The 26,669-nt window shown below is 47.6% G+C and overlaps 1 protein-coding gene across 1 annotated transcript in view; it reads left to right on the plus strand.

Moving 5' to 3' along the window:
- Positions 1-26,669, plus strand: part of GIPC3 (GIPC PDZ domain containing family member 3) — a 109,134-nt gene that overhangs the window by 14,293 nt on the left and 68,172 nt on the right. Inside the window, exon 2 of the mRNA XM_069976637.1 lies at positions 1,016-1,201. Coding sequence (XP_069832738.1) covers positions 1,016-1,201 — 186 coding nt within the window. The remainder of the gene's footprint in view (positions 1-1,015; positions 1,202-26,669) is intronic.

Raw genomic sequence — 26,669 nt, forward strand, 5'->3', positions numbered from 1 at the left:
GCCACATATTATACCATTAAATTTAAACAATGCATTACAATGATAATTCTTATCCAAGCACCTACACAGTCACAGCAGCTTCCTTGGGTCATCTCCCCTTTCTGTGGGTGGCTGTATCAATAGTCCGGGTGTGTCACAACCCCACTCCGGACTACTGTGATAAACGCCCAAGGGACCCCCTCACAACCTGGCAGGTCACCGACCACACAGGAAAGGGTATAGCCAGCCTCTCTAAAATAAAAGCAGGTGTGCCACCATACCTGTGTGCCCAACCGGCACTGGCGTCACGACCAACCACTACTGCAGTGAAGTGACACTTTACCATCTAGCAAGTGACCGGTCGAGCCACACACGGGGGCTACACAATAATGTGTGTGGCCAGGCTTAACATGAGTTGTAGCCAGGTTTAACTTGATCACAATAACGCGTTTAACTCAACTTTCTAATTAACTTAACATAGCTCCCTGACACAATTGTCAGGGATCAAGGGTAACCCTGGCTACAGCTAATGTTAAAGGGGTACTCCGGCACGGCCTTATTTTTCAGATATGGTCGGGGAGGGGGTGTTTATGGATGCCGAAGTTCACTTACCTCCCCGGTTCCAGCACCGGGTCCCGGATCGCGGCGCCCCGTGCCCCCGTCCCGCAGGCGATTCCTGGTCTAAGCTGCCGCACGAGACGTGACATCTCCAGACAGCTCAAATAAAACCTTTATAATGGTCAGACTACTACAATCTCCCATCCCCTTTTATTTAATTGGAAAAATTTAGTGTAAATAAATTTATACTAAGAATATTTAGGTCTCTTTACTGTTGAAGAGCAGAATAAATTATATTTCTATAATATCTAATATATCTATTCAGCTCTCAATCACCCCAAATCTATTAGTATTAGTGATCTATGGGATGACATCAAGTCATATTTATTAACCTGCTTTCTATGAAGGAATCCTATAACCAAATATCTGGAAATCCATAACCAGCACATATAATGGATACTTTTTTTCTTTTTTGCAGATTTTGTTCTGTACGTTGAACACACATAAAGTGGACATGCAAAAGCTTCTTGGTGGACAGATTGGATTGGAAGATTTTATCTTTGCACATGTTAGAGGGGAGACCAAAGAAGTCGAGATCACTAAAACAGAAGATGCCTTGGGCCTTACGATTACGGATAATGGAGCTGGATATGCATTTATCAAGGTTTGTTGTGAGTTTTATAAAAAAAATATATATATGCCCTCAACGTTACATTTATCAACCATGTGTGTTAAAGAATAGTAACATGGACCTGTTAGCCCATTTACGATTTCCTTAAAGTGTCTATGTAAAGAGATGTGCCCCATAGACTTCTTTTTTAGCAGCTGTCTCTTTATTCATTCTCCCAATGACTTACGCTCTGAGGCTACGTTCACACTACGTATATTTCAGTCAGTATTGCAACCAAAACCAGGAATGGATTAAAAACACAGAAAGGCTCTGTTCACACAATGTTGAAATTGAGTGGATGGCCTTCATATAACAGTAAATAACTGCCATTATTTCAATATAACAGCCGTTGTTTTAAAATAACAGCAAATATTTGCTATTAAATGGCGGCCATCCACTCAATTTCAACATTGTGTGAACAGATCCTTTCTGTGTTTTCAATCCACTCCTGGTTTTGGTTGCAATACTGACTGAAATATACTGACTGAAATATACGTAGTCTGAACGCAGCCTTAACACGCTCGCTCCTTCCAATAAAAACTTTTGCTATGTTTGACATGGAAAGTTTTTTGTGACAGTGGCTCTTTAAATTTAATAATGAGGGGATTTCAGGGGATGGGTGAAATTGTGGGTGTATTATGCCTAATACATACCCATAACTGATATTCACCCCCATTAAGTTAACACCCATCTGACTAGTTTGATTCTCTGGTTGGCTTTGACATCCATACTGCCCTCCACCAGCAAAGGCTCTATGACCACCCCCGCCTGGATATGATGGTGGCATACAAAGAGGTGGAATATAGAATGTCACTAGTCCAGTAGGACCTAATCATGGTTTATTTTTTTTATTTTTTATTATGTCCATACTGAGCAAAAGGCCCCAAAATGTATGCACATCATTTGGATTGGTGGGTCCACATAAAGGGCCTGGCATAGGAAGAATTCTGATTAGCTGCAATAAATTGGCTGGTGTAAAGTTGAATGCCAATATTGCTACACCTACAATGAATCAATGAATATCTATGCCCAAAAGAAATTATCACAAATTTACTACTAAAAGAAAAAAAAGGGAAAATCTTTATTAAATACAATCACAACAAACAACATGAAAAACAAGACTTGGGGAGACAGGAGGCCATGTTACTGGGACAAATCCTGACAATATAAAGTGCTAGTGCATCATTGCAGGTTTACAAATCCATTCCTACAGCATAAATGCATGTAATAAAGTGCAAGTGCAACAAAATATCATGCTATCAGTATATTGAACAAATCCTAGACCATATTGTTCATATAGATGCACAAAAGCTAGTGTAGTGAATAGTGATATCAAACCTGGTGTCCCAGAATAATGGCCCCCACCTCACACTCCCAACGCCAATATTGGCTGACAATTCCGGAACCTGGGGTGTATAGCCCGAAGCGGGTAGCACGTCTACAGGGGGGGTCATCTAGTGATGAATCACTAGAAGAGGATGATAGGAGTTCTGAGCCTTGTCTCTGTTTGACAAAGAATTGCAAACGCCTCTTTATAATAATTTATGTAAAAATTACTAATGAGGGTGCAATATGTCACAAGTAGAGATGAGCGAATTTACAGTAGGATCGAAGCAAAAAAAAATTTCCATTGGCATTCTGCAATTCTGGGTGCGGGCTTTAAAGTCTGCTCCGTGCCACTCCTCACAGTTTCCCACTTGTTCTTTTTTTGAGTGGAGAGCAGAGGCGCACAAGAAATCCTGTTAAAGCAATAGGACAGATAAAATCTTAAGCGGAATCCACTCGTGAATTCTGCCTCTTTTGCTCAGTGGGAAGGGGCCCTTATAGCTGAAAAAGGTTGGAGACCCTTACAAGAGACTCAGGAACGGCCTGGAGCATACTGTATGAGGGCACAGGGGCTGTGATCAGGGAGAGAATTGGGGGACAGGGGATGATCAGGTGCAGTAATAGGGGACAGGGGAGAGAATCAGGTTGCTACAAAATAGTGTAAAAATATATTAATTTATACATGAAGACCATCTAGGTCAGGGTTGTCAAACTCAATCATACCATATCTTTCTGATGATGTGGCTTAGCAACAAAGCAAGTTGAACACATACAGTTTTTAGATAGCGATTGTTAGGGTGATAAATTTCCCAGTGCTGCAGGCTGGGTATTCTGAGGGACAGTTTAGGACCAGTGATTGTTACTACTCACCTTGTGCTTTTAAACTATACTGCTTTTACTAGTAACTTATTAAAAGTTATATTTTAAGGGTGAGGTTACTGCAATAATAGGGGTTTAGTGCCCTTTAGTGCCCCAGGGTTTTTTACTATTTTTGAATAAATGAGTACCCCTGACCCACCTAAGAGATTTAGTGTGTTTGTCAAAGTCAAATACATGCTGCTGCAGTTTCTTAAGGCTAGCAGCGGCTACAGTTGACTTACGAAAGTGCGAGCACAAGTCGCACACATTCAACAGTAGCTCTGGCAGATTTGGGAAGTTTTTTTTAAAAACGGTTTAAGAACAAGTTAAAAATGTGGCCCAGGCATTGTACATATGGAAGTTCTTCACGCACCAGAGCCGCTACCGGGTTATGGACATTATTACACACGAACATGCCTGGTCCTAGCTGCAGCGCCAAGAGCCACAGTTCAGTCTGCTGCATTATAGCGTGCTGAGGGCCACGTTACGGCGCATGAGGAGGGGGGGTTCTCTGGGCTTTCTAAAAGTGTTGTGGAAATTCAGACCGAACCAGGGCCCACAATCTTGGAAGGGGGGTAGCAGGTAGGCCATCCAAGCGTGCGACCCGGTCCCCGCATCCACAAAGTCTTCTTTGGCCACAAGCCCTTGTTTACGATTTTGGTATTGTCAGTAACCCATGCTGTGCCTCACCTTTTCTTCCATAGTATATTTACAAATACCTTCCTTCCTATAAGTACGCTGAATATGTTTTTTTCTCAGTGGGGGAGTCTGCAGTGTCTGGACTGGGTCCACTGTTTTTCCTAGCAGTTATAGGTTGGTATCCTGTATATGTGTATATACTGCGATACATAACTGTAGTATGCAATTCCTGCCACTTGATGTCAGTGTTCTGTGGTACACTATTTAGGTACAGCTGTAAAAGAAGTAATGTAATGGGTTAACTGTTTTGGATTGATTCTGTGCTTTGACCTATCACAGCCTGTTCTGTAAGCTATTCAGGATCCAATCCTTGTCAAGGGTACCTCACACAACACCCTCCCCAATAATAGGGGAAGCAAGTGAAAAAGTGAGTTTTAGTTTCAGTTAGGTCTGCCTAGCCTGAGGAGGAGAGATTGTAGATAGCCTAGGCTTGGATAACAAGTCTAGTAACTATTGTACTCTTCACACTACTGTGCAAGGACCACATAAATTGTACTTTTTACCAAGTTCTTCAGTAAAAGCATTAACTGTTTAAGAACCGGAGCGTGTCTTCAATACTTCATCACATACCAACCCTCACTACTTTACTTAGCAACTGCTGCAACTCCTACTGTGTTTGCCTAAAACTAAGACAGTGTGTTATATGACAGTGTTTTATATTAGTTTTGGCTGCCAAAGATGTGCTACAGTATGTCTTATTTTTCTATCAACAATTGGCAAAAAAAAACAAAAAACAAAACAAAACAATGAACTTATTTATTATATACTGTACAGCAGTTGTCATCACACACCAGCATACCCAGGCATAACCCTGGTGATCGGGATCTTAATTTTGGGGGATGCCTTATTTTCAGGGGTATGCCTTGTTTTAAGCTATCCTGTAAATCCTCCACTACTCCATATTTTCAGAGGATGTATTATTTTCAGGGAAACAGGGTGGTACTGTGGTGGGGCCGAGCCAGTGTATCCAGGGATGGCCATTTCTCTTCAATCTCCCCAGTTTTCTGCATGAAATGCTTAGAGATTTAGCAGTGCAGTCAAGCACTATCTTTCATCCTTACTGGGATGGGTGCAGTGCTGGGGAGAGGGTGGGGAGAGCTTTATACTCACCCCGATGTGTCCTCTTCGCTGGTCCGCAGCACAATGAAGTGACTGTACTGCGGACTGGCTCTTTATATGTGCGCTCAGCGGATCAGCCAATCAGCTGAGCGCATATATAATTCTAAATGTTTCTTCCAGGGGCTGGCTGGCAAGTTTTAGCCTGGGGGGCAAGCACACAGCACTGGCCCTTGAGTGACAGGCTAGCGGCCCATCTTTCAAGGACCACTCTGGCCCTTATCTACTATTATCCTCCCCAAATCGGTGCAGGGAAAGTAGATGCCACAGGCGCCACAGAATCATAGTATTGGGGTCAGTGTTCCCAGCCACGAACATCCCTTGTGATGTGAAGGCCAGCCCCAATACTCTAATCAAGATGTGTGAGTCCCATCGCGCACCTTCAACCCCGTATCAGAGCCATGTCTCACCTCTGGTTGAGATGTCTCAAGCCCCTGAGTACTTCTTTAAACCTAGTGCTTTCTCACATGCTATATAGTAGGGCTGGGCGGTATACCGCAAAAATACCGATACCGTCACTGGCGTCGGTTAACCGACCTCAACTTAGCCAGGACGGTATCTGCGGTATTTTTGCTTTTCTATCTCCCTGTCAGAGTGCCCCCTCACTGCGCCCATCCTGTGAGAGCGCCCCCCGCACACACGCACGCCGCCTGGCATTAGCGCTGTACATTATGTGCAGGGGCGCTAATATCAGAGCGGGAGGTGGTGGAGGAGCAGCAGTGTAAGAAGGCCCCGCCCCCCGCAAGTCCCGTCCAAGCGCCCGCCCTCCTTACCCGTCCGGTCCCGTCTGAGGCTCCTCACCTGTCCGATACCACCCCACCCCCAGCGGTCCAGTCCCGTCCGATGCCCCCCACTGGTCCCGTCCTGTCCGAGGCCCCCCACCTCTCCCCTCCGAGGCTCCTCCCCCACACACCCGGCCGGCGAACACTGCCCATGTTTTCCTGTGTGTGCAGGGACGCCGGCGTGTCAGAGCTGGAGGAGCAGCATTTGGGGGCGGCTGTCCTGTACTTCCCTAAGTAACAGTACAGGAGTGTAGCATAGGAGGAATGAATGGGCTGCAGCAGGCAGGATAAGTTATAGGAGACATCCTGCTGCAGCCCATTCATTCCTCCTATGCTACACTCCTGTACTGTTACTTAGGGAACTACATTTCCCTGTATAGTAATACACCCCTATCTTCCGCCCTGTATAGTCATATACCCCTGTCTGCCCCCCCCTGTATAGTCATACGCCCCTGTCCCCCCCCCCCCCCCGCTGTATAGTCATACACCCCTGTCCCCCCCCTGTGTAGTCATACACCCCTGTCCCCCCCTGTATAGTCATACACCCCTGTCCCCCCCCTGTATAGTCATACACCCCTGTCCCCACCTGTATAGTCATACGCCCCTGTCTGCCCCCCCCTGTATAGTCATACGCCCCTGTCCGCCCCCCATATAGTCATACACCCCTGTCCGCCCCCCCCCGTATAGTCATACACCCCTGTCCGCCCCCCCCCCGTATAGTCATACACCCCTGTCCCCCCCCCTGTATAGTCATACACCCCTGTCCCCCCCCCCTGTATAGTCATACACCCCTGTCCCCCCCCCCCTGTATAGTCAGACACCCCTGTCCCCCCCCTGTATAGTCATACACCCCTGTCCCCCCCCTGTATAGTCATACACCCCTGTCCCCCCCTGTATAGTCATACACCCCTGTCCCCCCCCCTGTATAGTCATACACCCCTGTCCCCCCCCTGTATAGTCATACACCCCTGCCCCCCCCCCCTGTATAGTCATACACCCCTGTCCCCCCCCCTGTATAGTCATACACCCCTGTCCCCCCCTGTATAGTCATACACCCCTGTCCCCCCCCCCTGTATAGTCATACACCCCTGTCCCCCCCCTGTATAGTCATACACCCCTGTCCCCCCCCGTATAGTCATACACCCCTATCCGCCCCCCCGTATAGTCATACACCCCTATCCGCCCCCTGTATAGTCATACACCCCTATCCCCCCCCTGTATAGTCATACACCCCTGTCCGCCACCCCTGTATAGTTATACACCCCTGTCCCCCCCTGTATAGTTATACACCCCTGTCCGCCCCCCCCGTATAGTCATACACCCCTGTCCCCCCCGTATAGTCATACACCCCTGTCCCCCCCCCTGTATAGTTATAGACCCCTGTCCGCCACCCCTGTATAGTTATACACCCCTGTCCCCCCCCCTGTATAGTCATACACCCCTGTCCCCCCCCCTGTATAGTTATAGACCCCTGTCCGCCACCCCTGTATAGTTATACACCCCTGTCCCCCCCCCCTGTATAGTCATACACCCCTGTCCCCCCCCCCCCTGTATAGTCATACACCCCTGTCCCCCCCCCTGTATAGTCATACACCCCTGTCCCCCCCCCTGTATAGTCATACACCCCTGTCCCCCCCCTGTATAGTCATACACCCCTGTCCGTCCCCCCTGTATAGTCATACACCCCTGCCCGCCCACCCCGCCTGTATAGTCATACACCCCTGTCCGCCCACCCCGCCTGTATAGTCATACACCCCTGTCCGCCCACCCCGCCTGTATAGTCATACATGCTCAGTGAGTTTTTTACTTTTTTGATATTGACAGTTTTTCATAGCAAGTGGGTGTGGTTTGCAAAAAGGGGCGTGTCATAATTATCGTTACCGCGGCTACATGTGCGATTAATCGCGATATTGATTTTGGCCCATATCGCCCAGCCCTACTATATAGTATGTAATGAGAGCTATACCAAGATATACATCTATTGGATTAAAGGGAACCCAGCTCCAGGTGTGCACCATAGTACCTTGGGGTTGCCTTTACACAGAGAGATTTATCTGACAGATTTTTGAAGCCAAAGTCAGGAACAGACCATAAACTCCATTCCTGACTTTGGCTTCAAAAATGAGTCAGATAATCTGTCTGTGTGAATGCACCCTAGGGCTGCGTTCACACTACGTATATTTCAGTCAGTATATGTATATTTCAGTCAGTATTGCAACCAAACCCCGGAGTTGATTAAAAACACAGAAAGGATCTGTTCACATAATGTTGAAATTGAGTGGATGGCCGCCATTTAATGGCAAATATTTGCTGTTATTTTAGAACAACGGCTGTTATATTGAAATAATGGCCGTTATTTACCGTTATATGGCGGCCATCCACTCAATTTCAACATTGTGTGAACAGATCCTTTCTGTGTTTTTAATCCACTCCTGGTTTTGGTTGCAATACTGACTGAAATATACGTAGTGTGAACGCAGCCTTAAAAGTGTCACTGCCGTTAGAATTTTTTGGCAGAAATCAATAGTACAGGCAATTTTAAGAAACTTTGTAATTGGGTTTATTAGCCAAAAAATGAATTTTTATAATGAAAAAGCAGTTTGAACCTCTTCCCCTGTCTTCATTGTTTTCCTATGGAGAGAGAGATAAAAGACAACAAAACAGGGCAACAAAGAGTTAAATGTACTGCCACATCAGGGATCTCTCCTCTGATGTCACCACTGACCTCTCTGAACTCTGAATAGCCTCTGAATAGCTCCCCCCGCTGTGCAATCCGTTCTCTGCTGCCAGGTAATCTCACTCCTTCCCCCTTCCCCCTCCCCTCTTCATAGACCAGACAGGATCCTACTGATAAAAGAGATGAAAACAGTCGAGATTTCCTGATTCTGAGGAGTGGATAGCAGAAAGGAGAGGAGGGGGGGACCTGGGAAAAGGCTTTTTGCTTGCAGATAATAGCAGATTTGCCTAATAAACCCAATTACAAAGTTTCTTAAAATCGTCTGGACTATTGATTTCTGCAAAAAAAAATATATATATATTTAACGACAGTGACTCTTTAACCCTTTAAGGACATGGCCCATTTTCGTTTTTACGTTTTCGGTTTTTCCTCCTTGTGTTTAAAAGGTCATAGCACTTGCATTTTTCCACCTAGAAACCCACATGACCCCTTATTTTTTGCGTCACTAATTGTACTTTGCAATTATAGGCTGAATTTTTGCATAAAGAACACTGCGAAACCAGAAAAAAATTCAAAGTGTGGTGAAATTGAAAAAAAAAAACGCATTTCCCTTGCGTCCCATTGGCATCACAACGATAGGGGTATTTTCGCCCCTGCGAGCCCCTGGGACGAAGGAATATTTAATGAACATATAAACTTTAATAAATTTTTTCCCAATAACCCCTCCCACAGGAAGTATAAGTAGGTTCTCCTCCCCACAATCCTCAGTCTTTTTTACTTCGTCTCCTCTTAGCCCCAGGGGACCTTGCTCCCTCCCTCGTTATTTTAGTTGTTTCCTGGGGATTTTTTTCCCCTGGAGACTGGTCTATCCCCGAGTTGGTTCTCCCGGCTCCTGGGGATAGATATAGGTTATTACCTTTTCTTATTTCTTCTTCTTATTTTTCTTCTATATCTAGCGTCCTCGTGCGGGCGCCATCTTGGTGACGCGATTCGCGTCATCATTGGGGGCGGCGCTTCTATGACGCGGTACGCGTCGTCTTTGCGGGCGGCGCACTGCGATGACGCGATTTGCGTCATCGCCTCGGAACCAGGCCCCGGATTGTGATTGGTCGGCGGAATCACGTGGCCGACATCCTGACGTCACACCCGGAAGTACGCTGGGGTGCCGAATGCGGGGACCCAGGATCCATATTTAAAGGACTGCAGACGAGGTAAGACCAGGTCTGACTTCTCTGAGGTCCATATACCTAACTCCTAAGTGTCTGCTGTGTTTCTAGTGGTATACAGCTGTGTTGGGAGACTTTTTTTCATCCACCTTACAAGTAAGTGCTTTGCTGCCATCTAGTGGTTTAATTGTATTATTACAGTCTCTCATTCAGGCTAGGCCTGTTACATTCAGACTGCTTATCTACATATATATATGGATATGTTACAGATGTCGGCTATGGAAACCAGCCCATCCGGGAAAAGAGCGGCTAAACGCAAACACTTTATCTGTGCAGAGTGTGAAACTCCACTTCCAGATGGCTATGAATATCGTAGGATGTTTTTTCTTCTAGCAACATTAAGGTTCCATTATTTATGTCAGAGAGTGCAGACTGTTCCAGAGATCGGAGGTAAAAAGCTTTGTTAAAGCTATTATGAGATTAAGACCAAGAATAAATAAACAAATTGACTCCTGGGATCTTTCTTTGGTCCTACAGCAGTTGTGTCTTCCACCATTTGAGCCACTAGAATCAGTGGATTTAAAATTCCTCACTCTGAAGTGTGTTCTTCTTCTGGCGGTGACTTCAGCTAAACGTGTGAGCGAGCTTCAAGCTCTAGGATCAACACCTCCATACATTATATTTTCAGAAGACAAAGTCACACTGAGATTTTTGCCAGGGTTTATCCCAAAAGTGGCTTCATTTAGGAACATTAATGAGCCCATTATTCTGCCAACATACTCACCTGCAGATCCAACGCAGGAGAGAGATTTTTCTCTTTTAGACGTGCCCAGAGCCCTAAGAATATATTTGAACAGGATGGATCCTTTCAGAAAGGAAGAAAACCTGCTGATACTTTTCTCGGGGAAGAACAAGGGGAAGAAGGCCTCTAAACCATCTATTTCCAGGTGGATCTGTGACGCTATTGAAACATGCTACTCTGCAGTAGGTAGATCTCCACCATCTTTTACTAACGCACACTCGACTAGAGCTGTAGCTTCTACCTGGGCAGAAAGATCTTCGGTCTCCTTGGAAGACATCTGCCAGGCTGCGTCGTGGTCGTCTACCTCTACATTTGTCAAGCATTACAGGCTGGATGCTAGACTTTTTGCTAGAACAGCGTTTGCCAGATCGGTACTTGATGCTGCTGTTCCAGATGTCCCGCCCTAGGGGATGATACTTGCTAGTTCCCCTATCGTTGTGATGCCAATGGGACGCAAGGGAAGCAAAAATTATTATGTTAATTTGTTTTCCCTAAGACCCATTGGCATCACAAGACTCCCTACCCTTGAGTTATACTTGTTGATTGACTGAGGATTGTGGGGAGGAGAACCTACTTATACTTCCTGTGGGAGGGGTTATTGGGAAAAAATTTATTAAAGTTTATATGTTCATTAAATATTCCTTCGTCCCAGGGGCTCGCAGGGGCGAAAATACCCCTATCGTTGTGATGCCAATGGGTCTTAGGGAAAACAAATTAACATAATAATTTTTGCTTCTTTTATTTGGGGGAAATGTGTTTTTACGCCATTCGCCCTGGGGTAAAACTGACTTGTTATGCATGTTCCTCAAGTTGTTACGATTAAAACGATATATAACATGTATAACTTATATTGTATCTGATGGCCTGTAAAAATTCAAACCGTTGTTAACCAATATACGTTCCTTAAAATCGCTCCATTCCCAGGCTTATAGCGCTTTTATCCTTTGGTCTATGGGGCTGTGCGAGGTGTAATTTTTTGCGCCATGATGTGATCTTTCTATCGGTTACTTGATTGCCCATATACGTCTTTTTGATCGCTTTTTATTACATTTTTTCTGGATTTGATGCGACCAAAAATGCGCAATTTTGCACTTTGAGATTTTTTTGCGCTGACGCCGTTTACCGTACGAGATCAGGAATGTGATTAATTAATAGTTCGGGCGATTACGCACGCGGCGATACCAAACATGTTTATTTATTTATTTATTTGTTTACTTTTATTTAAAACCTGGGAAAAGGGGGGTGATTCAGACTTTTATTAGGGGAGGGGGCTTTTTACTATAAACAACACTTTATTTTATTTTTTTACACATATACTAGAAGCCCCCCTGGGGGACTTCTAGTATATACACTGTGATCTCTCATTGAGATCTCTGCAGCATAGATATGCTGCAGAGATCCATGAGATCGGCACTCGTTTGCTTTCGGCTGCTGCAGCCGAAAAACGAACGAGTGCCGAGCCGAGGACGGCGCCATCTTGGACGCGTCCCCGGCCGGCATCAGTAACGGAGATCGCTCCTCCGGGACAAGGTCCCGGAGGAGCGATCTCCCCCACTAGACACCAGGGAAACGTTGCCTCCGGTAATCGGAGGCAGCTGTCAACTTTGACAGCTGCCTCCGATTAGCTAATTAGCGGGCACGGCGATCAGACCGTGCCCGCTAATAGCAGCGGTCCCGGGCTACCGGTACGTCATATGTCCTTAAGAGGTTAAGGTACCATGCTGTGTACCTGGTGACCTTGATATCAGTGCTATAATCATTTAAATTGCCCTTCTGGTTCTCTTATCCTGTTACAACCATCAGCCCTAAGGGTGCCTTCACACCTACCGACTCGCAGCGTTAATAACGCTGCGAGTCGGCTAGGTCCTGGCAGATCACTGTCATTACATACACGCAGTGGTCTGAACGACCGCTGCGTGTATGTAAACCTGCCGGCCGCTTAACCCTTTCTGATGCCACCCGCCTGCCGCTCCAGCTCTGTATACATTACCTGTCCTGTTACCTTACCCCCCCTCTGAGTATCCATATATTAGTTGGGCCACCTCTGTGCCCCAATAAACTAAAAAGCCCCTCTATGTGCATCCATATAGACATCAGGACCCTTTATGCCGCCAACAGAGTAGCTGGGTCCCCTATGTGCCCCAGTAGACTAGTTAAGCCCCTATCTGGGCATGCCCAATACTTGTTAGGCCCTTCTGTGCTCCCATACAGTATTAGGCTATGTTCACACAACGTATTTTTTCGTATTTCTACGGCCGTTGTTGCCGATTGCAAGAACGGCCGTAGTTAATACGAAAAAAATATGTGTGCGATCTGTCTATGGGATCCCGGCCGGATCGTATACACATAGTATACGCTCTGTCAGGGATCCCTTGCGGCGCCGCAAACAACTGACATGTCAGTGCACACTATGAAGCAAGCAGCTGCGGCCGCTCGCTTCATAGTGTGCAGTGAAGAGTTCTGATGTGGGCGCACGCTGAAGTCTGCAGCCATAAAGATCATCTGGTCAGTACCGGCTGGGATGATCTTTTCAGAGCCTGGCCGGGTCACGGAATGGACAGTCTCTTACTATAGGTGCACATGGCCTGAGTATGTAGTGCCCCCTCTGTTACCCCATATAACATGCTATAGAGTCCATATATTGTAGAAGGACCCTCTGTGTAACAACATGGTAATTAGGCCCCCTCCAAGCATCCATACATTAGGTAAGACCCCAGGGTAATACCCCCCCCCCCCCCCCCGGAGACAGCCCCCACCATTAATATTATTTCCCCTCTCCCCCATAAATGTCAACCCCCTGGAAACTAGTGGAAAGCCCTCACCATTAATAGCAGCCCCCCCTCCATTATATGATTGTTGTATGATTGCTGAAATAGAAATCAGCACAGCTCCTCTTCTCCCCACCTCAAGCCTGTGACGTCACTAGAGTGGGAGGCCGGGAACAGTGCGGTGCGGTGATTGACAAGGCAGGCAGCCAATGGGCTGTCTGCTACCAGTGCGCCTTGGATTCCCGTCTGCCGGTATCCCCGCTCCTTTACATCTGGGCCGGGCAGGGACGGACACAGAATACATAGGGCCCCTTTGCAAAAAAGTTGCCTGGGCTCCCCTATAAGCAAACCATGCCACCACATTCCTCCCACACGCCGGAGAATTAGACACAAACGGATTTATGTACACACACATATATATATATATATATATATATATATATATATATACACCCCACACACACACACACACACACACACGTGTATATATACACCACACACATATACATACACACCACACACACATATATACACCACACACACACACATATATATACACACACACACACACATATATATATACACCACACACACGTATATATACACACACACCACACACATATATATACACACACCACACACACACACGTATATATATACACCACACACACACACACACACGTATATATATACACTACACACACACACACACACACATATATATATATATATATATATATATATATACACCACACACACACGTATATATATATATACACCACACATATATATATACACACCACACACACATATATACACCACACACACACATATATGTACACCACACACACACATATATACCACACACACGTATATATACACACACACATATATACACCACACACACACATATATACACCACACACACACGTATATATATACATCACACACATATATATATACACACCACACACACATATATACACCACACACATATATATACACACACCACACACACATATATACACCACACACACGTATATATACACACCACACACATATAAATACACACATATATATACACACACACATATATGTACACCACACACACACATATATACCACACACACGTATATATACACACACACATATATACACCACACACACACACATATATACACCACACACACACGTATATATATACATCACACACATATATATATACACACCACACACACATATATACACCACACACATATATATACACACACCACACACACATATATACACCACACACACGTATATATACACACCACACACATATAAATACACACATATATATATATATACACACACACACACACACACACACATATAAACCACACACACACGTGTATATATATACACACCTTCATATACACAACACATGTATATAGAGACACACATTACATAGATATACACTAACCTCCTGTGTCTGTCTCTCTGATAGATGTTACAGGCCGGCAGCAGTGGAGGGGACAGGAGATCAGGCTGTACAGGAGGGCACACAGCTTCCTGCCATGCTGCTCTGGCACATAGCTCTGCTGTACTGGGCCTCCCTCCCTCTTCCTCTCTGCCCCGACACAGACATGGAGCAGCTTTAGGAATTGTGGGGACAAATTCTTCTTGTTTTATCCCCCTGCAGCCTCCAGACAGAGCTCTGCCACCATAGTGTCCCTGCAGCTAGAGGGTGCACAGGGACAGGGCTCCGGTCACTGAGCTGGGGATAGGGGCCTGAGGAGGCAGGGCTGCCTGGAGCTGTGCCTGAGGAGACCAGATGCAAGTGGGAAGATAACCAGACATCTTGCCACTTGCAGAGCTGGAGTCTTCTACAGAGAGACAGGGAGTGATTGTCACTCACTGTTTCTCTGTCACAAGGTTATCTAGCCTGTCGGGAGTGTGTGTGGGGGAGGGGGCGTTCTGCCCCGGCGTCCTAGTGCTCCCTGGGCTCCTGCTGCTAATATAGCAGTCACAGCAGGGGTCGGCAGCAGAGGCAGAAATCATCCTCCTCCGGTCTGATGCTCGGTAAGCTCCCCCTGCGCGGCCCTCATGCATTTAACCAGTGGCCACATTGCGGCCCTGTGATGTGGTGGGGAAGACCGGCCCGGGGGGCACATGCCCCCCTGCCCCCCGGCCCAGCCCGCCCCTGGTTTCTTCTAATAATGCTATTGTGATAACATAATTAGAAGAAACATTTGATGTTTTCATTAAAGTAAAGTGATGATTAGTACAGAATGCTCTATTACCGGGAATATGAATTAACTGCTTAATAGAGCTTCCTGTACTAATTAATATTTAATTAATAAAACACATTTTCGTTGTCATAAAATCAGTTTTGTTGTTCAATAATTTAATTTAAACGAATCCATCATTGTGCAATTAAATATACTGTCAAAAAAAAAAAAAAAAAAATATATATATATATATATACATTTATTTATATATATATATTTATTTTAACAGTATATTTAATTGCAAAATGATGGATTCGTTTAAATTTAATTATTGAACAACGAAAGGGACTTTATTACAACGAGATTATTATTATTATTAATTAAATATATTAACCATGAGAGGCATCGGCATTACTGCAGAGGATCGCAAACCCCGGTAATAGCGATTCATGTAAACTGTTTCCCTGCTTTCCCAGATGCATCCAGAGGTGTTTGCATCACTTTCTAAAGATTTTATTTGTTATTTTTAGTTGAATCAGATTTCCAAGTAAATGACCGTATGTTTTCAGCCGCATGTCTATTTTTTCCCACGGCCGTAGTTTCAGCCGCACATTTCCAGCCGCATAAAAAATACAGCCGCACACATACATAGTGTGAACATAGCCTAAAGATGCATTTTGGGCTTTGAGCATCCTAAGAACCTGGGATCGTTTCTGTGGAACATTTAACCCTTTTACATTAAGGGAAAAACATATATCACAGTATTGTGTTACTATCTTGCTAGGTAGTTGAGGTGAGGAAAGGAGGTGGGAAGGGAGGACTACTTACAAAGAATATATTAGTTAAAGTGCCACTGTCGTTTGTAAAAACTTTTGGCATAGAGATGTCAAATGTTCTGACTGGTCCGAACCGATCAGTCCCGTTTTGATCGGGAAAATGAGTCGGGAAAGACCGTGCTAAGCGTGTCCTGTCCCAGCTCTGTGCTGACAATTCACTTTAGGTTAGAGCAGTACTAGCTTTGATTAGCAGATGTCGTTGGGGTCACATAAATAAGATGAAAAAGGCTTCACAGAGGATTTCTTTATGCTGATAGCATGTGTTACACTAGTAGGGATCTGGCGGAGAAATTAAAAAGCAGGTTGGGCCAGAATCTGTGCTAAATTGGTGATATTCCTCTCTTGCGTGTAGAGCTGGAGGGTTGTATAATCGGTTCAGGTCTCTCCTACTATTTCAGCAATTTAGTACCAGAAACATATAGATAAGAAGCAGATCATCCGCAAGGTGTAGCTTGTATGGTGAGTATAAAATATTATTGCTCAAAACATATTGTAAAAACAAAAACAATAGACTAAAGCAATATGGACTAAAGCATGACGTGTTTCTTTGCCAGACTGGCCTCTTTCTCTGGAGCATAAAAATCATAGGTCACCATCCAACTTATATATACGTAGACCGGAAAGTACATCACAAAAAAAAAAGACTTTTATAAAAGCGACAGTGCAACAAAACAATATGGCATGGGATTTAAAGTGACACTGCAGTAATAATTGCAGCAAAAGAATTATAAGCCTGACGCACTTGCAGTGTCCCAGAACAGCCATTCTCATGCTCATACTTTTATTATAACCTGTTCTGTTCTGGAAAGCTATGGTCCACTGCAAACTGCGTGTATTGTGTCACCCCTGCAGTATTCAGGTCTGCCATTTCAGTCATTTATTGCATGTGTATTCAGGTATCAGTGTCTAAAGGTATTATGTCGCCTCCTAGTGTTCAAGGATGGTACTTCTCATGTATATTCCTCTGTATATGCCTAATGGTGTGATGATGCAATGGCTGGATGTCACGTGACTGTGCCCTGCTTCCATGGTCACACCAATGGTCATCGAGCTTTTGGCTGGGGTTACCATGTGACTTCCTGTGCTACCGCAGTCTTGTCCTCCACCTTCAGGAGACAAGTTGTGTTTGTCCTCTCTCCCTGCTAAGAGAGAGACCTGCGTTTTGCTCTGCTGCTCCAGTCCGCTGGCTGTGTTCCTGTCTCAAGTCTCAAGATTCTCATCTGGGTGTCGATTCTTCAGTCATTCTTCAGCTCCTCTCATCATCATCTTCTCAAATCATCAACAGCAAGTATTTTATTCAAGTCTCATTCCACCCAGCATCTCAACTTCAGTATCACTACTACTCCCATCATTCAGCACGCTACTCTCACAGCCTATTGCAGCATCACCCATTACTCTGCTTTATTCAAGACTGCCTTATTCCCGGTTGCATCCAGAGAGACTGTTGCTACTAGTTACCACCGTTACAATAAATATACAACTACCGTTGTTTCTGAACCTTGGCATTGGTGTGATCATTGGTGCCCTGACTAAGGACAACGAAGAATCGCACGCCCAGTATTCCCGCATGGTCAGGAGCCCGGTTTCCAGCTGTATCACCCTCGTGCCTACACCGTGACCACATTATCCTACAGCTGCCCCGGTTCCTGCACCCTCACAACCATCTACACTGCGGAGTGGCCCCCACGGGTCGGGGTGCTGCATTTTGGCGTCACGAACAGGATTACGTTTACATTGTGTGCCCCAAGACTCTGCCGCAACTCCAGAGAGACTGTGCAATTGTACCGGTGGCTCAGGAAGGGGTTAAGGCCGCATTTCCCAGGTTCCCGCGCGCGCGCGCCGCTCAAGCTCCGCCCCCGGCCCTTCAGCCATTGCCTCTGTTGCCGGGGGAAGAAGATCCCTGCTGCGCCTGCCGGAAGTCGCCGGGCACAGCTTCCGCCCGCTCCACCGCTGTCTCCTGCAAGCCGCTGCTCCTGCCGCGGTCATCTCAGCTCACCGCCAGTCGTCCGGACCACTTGTGCAGCTCATCCAGGGATTCCGTCTGCTGCGCTGGGACAGCCAGATAAGTGAGAGTTCCCCAGCATGTCCAGCTCAGAGGATGACGCCGTCGGCGGGTCAAACAGTCCGCCTCCCTCGCCCGCTGGCGCACCTGTTCCTCCAGCTGTTCCCCCTGCATCTGCTAGTGCTGCTGGAGTGCCGTTTTTCATTGGGCCCAATCACCTGCCCAGCTATAAGGGGGAGCCCCACACCTTGGCTGCTTTTAAAGAGAAAATTTCCCGTACTCTTGAACTGGTTTCTCTCTCCCCTACCCAGCAGGTACAGCTTCTACTCGGACAATTAGAAGGTCCTGCTGCAGAGGAGGTCCGGTCATGGCCTGCTACAGAGAAATCCGGGGTACAGCAGATTCTTGATCGCCTCCGGAGGGAATTTGAGGTACAGTCCCCCACAGAAGTTCGCCTCCAGTTCTATGATCGGCGCCAGAAACCAGGTGAGACCCTGAGAGACTATGCCCTTGCCCTCCAGTCTGCCTATCGGGCCCTACAACAGGTGGATGTCATTGACCCCTCTGCAACAGAAAACATAATCACAGACCGCTTCATAGAGGGCATAGACTCTAGGCTCATCCAAAGCCAGCTGCGCATGTTGGCTGCGCAGAACCCTAGTATGTCCTTCCTGGATTTCAAAACCCTGGCTCTGAGGGTAATCGGGACTGACTCCCCCTGCCATAACTGCCCTCCGCCCTCGAGTCAGCCAGTACTGACAGGTGTGACCCCTGGGCCTGTCACCACGCCTGCCATTTCACCTGTTCCAGCCGTTCAGGCCGTGCAAGCTTCTCTCACCAGCCCCCTGGTTACTCCTGACCTCCTTACTCACGTAGTCAGCTCTCTTTGTCAAGCCATTCAAGAGCTAAAGGGGACCTCATCCATCTCCTCCTCCCACTCTACCTCCAGTCAGGCCCTGTCCCTAGAGTCACCTCCCAGGCACCCACGCTCTGCCCTATCCATACCCCACAGGGCCACACCACGAGAGTGGCCCTACTGTGACTATTGTCGGCGACATGGACACTACCAATCTCAGTGCTTTCAGTTAAACGGGCCACCCCCGGGTCCGAGGGCCAACACCCGGGAGGTAGAATCTCAGGCCCGCAGGAGTCACAATGGCTCTCAAAGTTCCTATCGCAATGCCCGCATGTGACTCTATGGATAGACGGTGTGCCTCTCGAGGCCTTGGTGGACACTGGGTCCCAGGTTACTACCATCCCCAAACATGTTTTTGAAGCACATTGGGACCGCAGGGTGTTGTGTCCAGTGGAGAAGGCCAGGTTAAAACTGATTGCTAGTAATGGTCGGCCTATCTTACAACTAGGGTACTGGGAACCCACTATATGCATTGGTAACCGGAGGTTAGCCCAGCAGGGTGTTATAGTCACTGAGGCTCAAGGGGATAGTGGTGTTACAGTCTTGGGCATGAATGTCATTCGCCATGTATTCTCTGAATTAGTAGCTGCCCTGCATAACTCTCTGTCTCAAGCTTCTTCCCCCTACAGACAAGCCATTCAGAAGACTATCAAGGCGCTCACCGCTCAGCAGAGGTTTGTCAATCACCGTGGGGAGATTTGCCGTGTCCATACTAAAGATGCTCGCCCCATCACTATCCCAGCTAACAGCGAGACCCTTATCTGGTGCAGGGCTCGACCGGGCCTAGACAACGCCGACTACGAGGCTCTACTGGATTCCATCGAGATTGAGGGGCAACCCCTCGTCATGGCTGCCCGAAGTCTAGTGACTGTCTCCAATGGTCAGGTTCCGGTATGGCTGGTCAACCTCAGTGCATCTTCGGTCGACTTACCTAAATTTACTACGGTTGCCATGCTCCACCAACTCGACCCTGAGGACCTCATATGTGAAGAGACTATTGCCCACCAGAGGTCGATTAAGACATCATCAGGAGAATCTCAACAGTCCCGCGCTCCTTGGTGGGATGCCCTCAACATTGGGGATACCAACACCGCAATCGAGCATATTCAGGGGGTACTCAAAGTTGCCAAGCGCCATCACGAGGCCTTTAGCAAGCATTCACTTGACTTTGGTAAAACTGGTCTGGTCCAGCATCGAATCAATACCAAAGATCATCCTCCTATCAAGGAGAAGCACCGGCCTATTCCGCCTGCCAGCTATCAGCAGGTGAAGAAACTGCTCCAGGAAATGAAGGACACCAACGTCATCCAGGAGAGCCAAAGTCCGTGGGCTGCCCCTATTGTCCTCGTTAAAAAGAAGGACGGCAACATCAGATTCTGTGTTGACTACCGGAAGCTGAACACCATTACTCACAAGGATGCCTATCCGTTGCCTCGTATAGAGGAATCTATTGCTGCTCTGGGTTCAGCTGCCTACTTCTCCACGTTGGATCTCACCAGTGGGTATTGGCAGGTGCCCATGGCTCCTGAAGACCGGGAGAAGACGGCATTCACTACCCCCATGGGACTCTATGAGTTCACCAGTATGCCGTTTGGGCTCTGCAACGCCCCTGCCACATTCCAGCGGTTAATGGAGAGGTCAACTTCCAAAGTGTATTGCTCTACCTGGACGACGTCATTGTCTACTCTCGCACTTATGAGGACCATATTCATCACTTAGCCGAAGTGTTTCAAGTCCTTATCGACCATGGCCTCAAGATCAAACCTTCGAAGTGCCATCTTCTCAAACCACAGGTGAACTATTTGGGGCATGTCGTAAGTGCCGCAGGGATACAACCTGACCTCGAGAAGATCTCGGCTGTGGAAAGCTGGGGCATTCCCAAGACGGTGAAAGAGGTGAGAAGCTTCCTTGGATTTGCGGGCTATTACCGCCGCTTCATACCCCACTTCGCCCAGGTGGCTGAACCACTCAATGAGCTACTCCGTGGCTGTCCCCGAGAGAACTACAATCGACGGCTACCCATAGAGTGGTCTGAACATCAGGAGACGGCGTTTCAAACCCTGAAGGCCCTGTTGATCTCGCCTCCCATCCTGGCTTACCCTGACTATAGTCAGCCCTTCCGTCTCTACACAGACGCCAGCTTCCAAGGCCTAGGGGCTGTCCTGTCTCAAGTCCAGGGTAATCAAGAAAGGGTTATTGCCTATGCCAGCCGAAGTTTAAGAGGTGCTGAGAAGAATGACAGTAACTACAGCTCGTTCAAATTGGAGTTGCTTGCGCTGGTGTGGGCCGTTACGGAAAAGTTCAAAGATTACCTTGCGGCTACACCATTCACTGTCTATACAGATAACAACCCGCTAGCTCACCTCAATACCGCGCGACTGGGCGCTCTGGAACAGCGTTGGGCCTCTAGGTTGGCCAACTTCAACTTCGAGATCAAGTATCGAAGCAGCAAGGCCAATGTGAATGCTGACCTGCTGTCTCGACTGCCTAGAGGGGAGGAAGCCCCGGAGGATGACGACTGGGAAGATGTAGAGATGCCCCCTTTCTATCAGAGATTCGCTACCCAGAGCACTACCACGGCGGTCAAAGCGGGCGAGACGTCCCCTGACCCGGGGCCCTATCAAGATTTGTCCCGATGGCAGACCATTCAGAATGAGTCCAGAGTCTTGGGGGAGATCTATGACTACTTGTCTACTGGGAGAGTCCCCATGAGAATCAAGAGGCCCTATCCAGACGTTGAACTGAGGCGTCTCTGGAGACAGAGGAATCGGCTCTTCCTCCATAAGGGCCTACTTCTGAGGAATTCATTGGACCCCGTCTCTGGAGAGCGATGCCATCAGATCTTGATTCCCCGGCGGGACGCCAAATTGGTGTTGGATGCCTACCACGACCGTTCCGGCCACTTCGGGGTCCATAAGACTGAGTCGACCATCCGTCAACGGTTCTATTGGATCGGGATGCGGGCTGACATTGAGAACTGGTGTGCTGAATGCCCCGCCTGTAACATCTCCAAGGCGGGAGGAAGAGAGACTCGAGCTCCCTTGCATTCCATTGTGTCTCACCGGCCAAACCAGCTTGTTGCCTTAGACCATGTGAAGTTGGCCCCAACGAGATGTGGATACACCTATGCCCTGACCATGGTCGATCACTACTCCAAGTGGGTCGTCGTGGTACCCGTCCGAGACTTGACTGCAAGGACCACAGCCATCACTTTCTACAAAGAGTATGTGAAACACTACGGCTGTCCTGAGTCCCAGCTCAAAGACCGAGGCCCGGCTTTCGAATCTCAACTCTTCCATGAGCTGTGCACTTATCACAAGTGCAAAAAGCTTCGTACCACGGCCTATCGCCCGCAAGGAAATGGCCTCTGCGAGAAAATCAACCAGGTGTTCATCAACATGCTAAGAACAGCTTCGGTGGCAAAGCGGGTGGAATGGCCTCACCTGTTGGATGAGCTGGTGGAAATCTACAACAACACCACCCATTGCTCTACAGGCTACTCCCCTTTCTATCTGATGTTTGGGCGCCAAGGTCAGCTTCCTCAAGACCGCGCGCTTGGAGTTCAAATAACTGACACTGTCAACCCTCTGCCTGATACCGACTGGGTCCAAGAGCATCAGAGGAGGATTCAAGACGCCCGAGAGATTGTCGACCAGAGGATGGGAGAGGCCCACCAGCGTCAGGAAGATGCTTATAATCAAGGGGCACATGCCACACCACTAAGAGTGGGGGACAGAGTCTGGCTAAAAAAATATCACCGCACTCACAAATTGGAGAGTTTATGGGAGCCTGAACCCTATGTCATTTCTGCTATTCCCTATCCAGAGACTGATGTGTATGAGGTCAAGAAGCCAGGTCTGGCCCCTCAAACTGTACACCGGAATAGGATAAAGCTCTGTGTAAGAGAGGATCTACAAGGCCTCACAGCATTCTGTCCAGCACCTGTACAGGCATTTCCGTCAGTTTCAGAGGCTCCATCTAAACCGGTCTCTCTTGAAGACATGCTCCAGACTGAACCATTCCTCATGGCTATTGGCTATCAGGGGATTCCGATGAACGCCCCAGTTGTCCTGCCTCCTGCGGCTCCGCCTTCTGCAGTCCCTTCTCCTCAACCAGCTGTTGTCAATGACCCCCAATCTGTTCCAGAGCAAGTTACCCAGGAAGCCAACCTCATGCTGAGACGGTCTGAGCGCTCAACTCGGGGAATACCACCGGTCCGTTAAAGAGACCAAAGTCCTTAAACTGTTTTCCTCTCCTGTTTTGTTGTTTCCGTGTGAAGTTTGCAACGTTCAAGGTTCGTGCCTGGTCCTCCTGACCAAGTTCCCTTATTATCATCCAGCTATGTGCTGATGGACACTCATTGACCAAACTGTTCTTCAGTGCCTGTCCCAGAGCCTTTACATGGACGATGGTGTATATTGCCTAAAGAGACTCTACCAAACAGAGACACTTACCCAGTTCTTCCTAAAGCACTTTTCCAGATTATGTGATTGTCAGAGGTTTATTATTGTATTTTATGATTGCACTTCAGCATTGCACTTCAGTATTGCACTTCAGTAGTCAAAAGTCTATTTTCTTGTCAGAGTCATATATATATATATTTTCCTACCTCTGAGTAAGCAGACAAGTCATTTAGATAGTCTCAGAGTAAAGTGTGTCTTTTAAAAAAAAAAAGTATTTTCTCACAGTGTATATTTTCATGTCAGAGTCAGACAGTTTCCTCCTCCTCTGAGTAAAGAAGTCAGTCTACATATTTATATTTATAGCCTCAGAGAAAGTGTATTTTCTAAAGAGTGTATTTTTCAGAAGGATCTTCTATTTTCTCCATGCATAATATTATTGTGTCTATTATATCTACAGCTGGAAAGATTATTGGAGCCAGTTTTCTTCAGATGTCTTCAGAGTCATGTGAGCCAATCCTCCTCCAGACCTCGCAGTATTTGTTGTCTTTTGTATTTCCCTTCCTTTTGTTTCCAGTGTTTGTTCGCCTCTGTCTTGTCCCAACATAGTAGTTGCTACACATAGTCATACTCAACTATTGAAGGCTTGTTCGGCCTCAGGAGGCCAACGTCTGGGATCCGCCTTCTTCTTGGTGAGAGCCACTATGGGTGCGACCAGGGTCGAGAAGTGAGGGATGAATTGCCGATAATAGTTGGCGAATCCAAGGAAACGTTGGATAGCTCTAAGTCCCACAGGGCGTGGCCACTGGAGGACAGCGGAGAGCTTGGCCGGATCCATCTGTAGACCCTGGTCGGAGACGATATAGCCAAGAAACGGAAGACTGCGCTGATGGAAAACGCACTTCTCCAGCTTGGCGTACAGATGATTGGCCCGTAGTCTTCGCAGGACCTGACGCACTTGTGCCACATGAGTCTGCTGGTCAGGGGAGAAGACCAAAATGTTGTCAAGATAGACAATGACGCAGACATAGAGGAGGTCTCGGAAGATATCGTTCACGAATTCCTGGAAGACCGCTGGGGCATTGCATAGGCCGAATGGCATGACCAGATATTCGTAGTGCCCATCCCTGGTGTTGAAAGCGGTCTTCCATTCGTCTCCTTCACGAATACGGATTAAGTTATACGCTCCCCTGAGATCCAGCTTGGAGAAGATCCTAGCTCCACGAAGGCGGTCGAATAGTTCGGGAATTAGCGGAAGAGGATAACGGTTCTTGACAGTCACCTTATTTAAGCCCCGGTAGTCAATGCATGGGCGGAGGGAACCGTCCTTCTTCTGCACAAAGAAAAATCCAGCGCCAGCGGGAGACGTGTATTTACGAATGAAGCCCTTCTGTAAGTTCTCCCGGATGTAGGAGGACATGGCTTCAGTCTCGGGCACAGAGAGGGGGTATACTCGACCCCGTGGAGGAGAAGTTCCTGGAAGAAGGTCTATAGGGCAATCATAGGGCCGATGAGGTGGTAGGGAGTCCGCCTCCTTAGCCGAGAAGACATCAACGAAGTCTTGGTAATCCTCCGGTAGTCCAGACAGAGGCTTGGCGTAAGCAGGTGACCTCGTAGAACATTTGGGTTGAGGAGACCTCAGGCACCTATTTGGACAGTCCTGGCCCCAACTGAGAACCTCCCCAGTTCTCCAGTCAAGCTTAGGGGTATGTAATTGCAGCCAAGGAAGACCCAGCAGGATGTTAGAAGAGGAATGGCGCAAGACGTAGAAGGAGATCCTCTCCTGATGTAAAGCGCCCACCTGGAGGATTAGGGGTACAGTCTGGCAGTGTACCGCTTCGTTAAGAATCTCGCCCGTGACCGAAGAGATAGACCGAGATTGGGCTAGCTGGATCACGGGTAGCCGCCATCTTTGGACCAAGGAAGCAGAAATGAAACTGCCAGCAGCGCCAGAGTCGATGAGGGCAGTGGTCTGACAAACTTTCCCAGAGGGTGTCTGGATGGAGACTGGCATAGTCAACCTTGGAGAGGTGGCATTCACACCTAGGGAGGCCTTTCCCACCGGACCTAGGTGCGAGCGTTTCCCGGACACTGAGGACGTTGGGGACATCCCTGCCGATAGTGATCAGCGCCACCGCAATAGAGGCAGAGATTCAGGTTCAGTCGACGAGTCCTCTCATCAGTTGTCAGGCGAGCACGTTCCACCTGCATAGGAACCTCTGGAGACGACTGGGAGCAACGGGATTCTGGAACACCGGTGCCAGCCGAGGATGGCGACGGGGCAGACTCAGACGCCGTTCTTGCCGGACCTCCTCCTCTCTCTCGGAAAACCTGGTGTAGACTCTGGTAGCCAGTAGGATGAGTTCGTTCAAAGAGGTAGGCAGGTCTTGGGCAGCGAGCACATCCTTCACTTGACTGGACAGGCCCTTTTTAAAGGTGGCAATCAGAGCGGCCTCATTCCAGTCTAGTTCCGCAGCCAGGGTGCGGAACTGGATGGCGTAATCACCAACGGAGGAAGTCCCTTGGGATAAATTGAGGAGAGCAGTCTCAGCCGAAGACGCACGGGCAGGTTCCTCAAAGACAGAGCGGAACTCGTCCAGGAAGATTCGGAGATTGGCAGCAACCGGATCATTACGGTCCCATAGTGGCGTGGCCCAGGCCAGAGCTCTACCTTCCAATAGGCTGATAATGAAAGCCACTTTAGAGCGCTCGGTGGCAAACTGACTGCTTAGAAGTTCGATATACATAGTGCATTGGGTCAGGAATCCTCTGCACAACTTGGGGTCACCTCCATATTTACTTGGGAGAGCCAGTCGTAGTTTTGAAGAGGCTGCAGGAGGTGATGACTGCTGAGCTGTGGTATGCTGCTGTACGGCTGCAGTCAGTTGTTGGATAAGCTGT

This window comes from Dendropsophus ebraccatus, chromosome 7 (assembly GCF_027789765.1).
Source record: "Dendropsophus ebraccatus isolate aDenEbr1 chromosome 7, aDenEbr1.pat, whole genome shotgun sequence".
In the NCBI taxonomy this organism is placed as follows: Eukaryota; Metazoa; Chordata; class Amphibia; order Anura; family Hylidae; genus Dendropsophus; species Dendropsophus ebraccatus.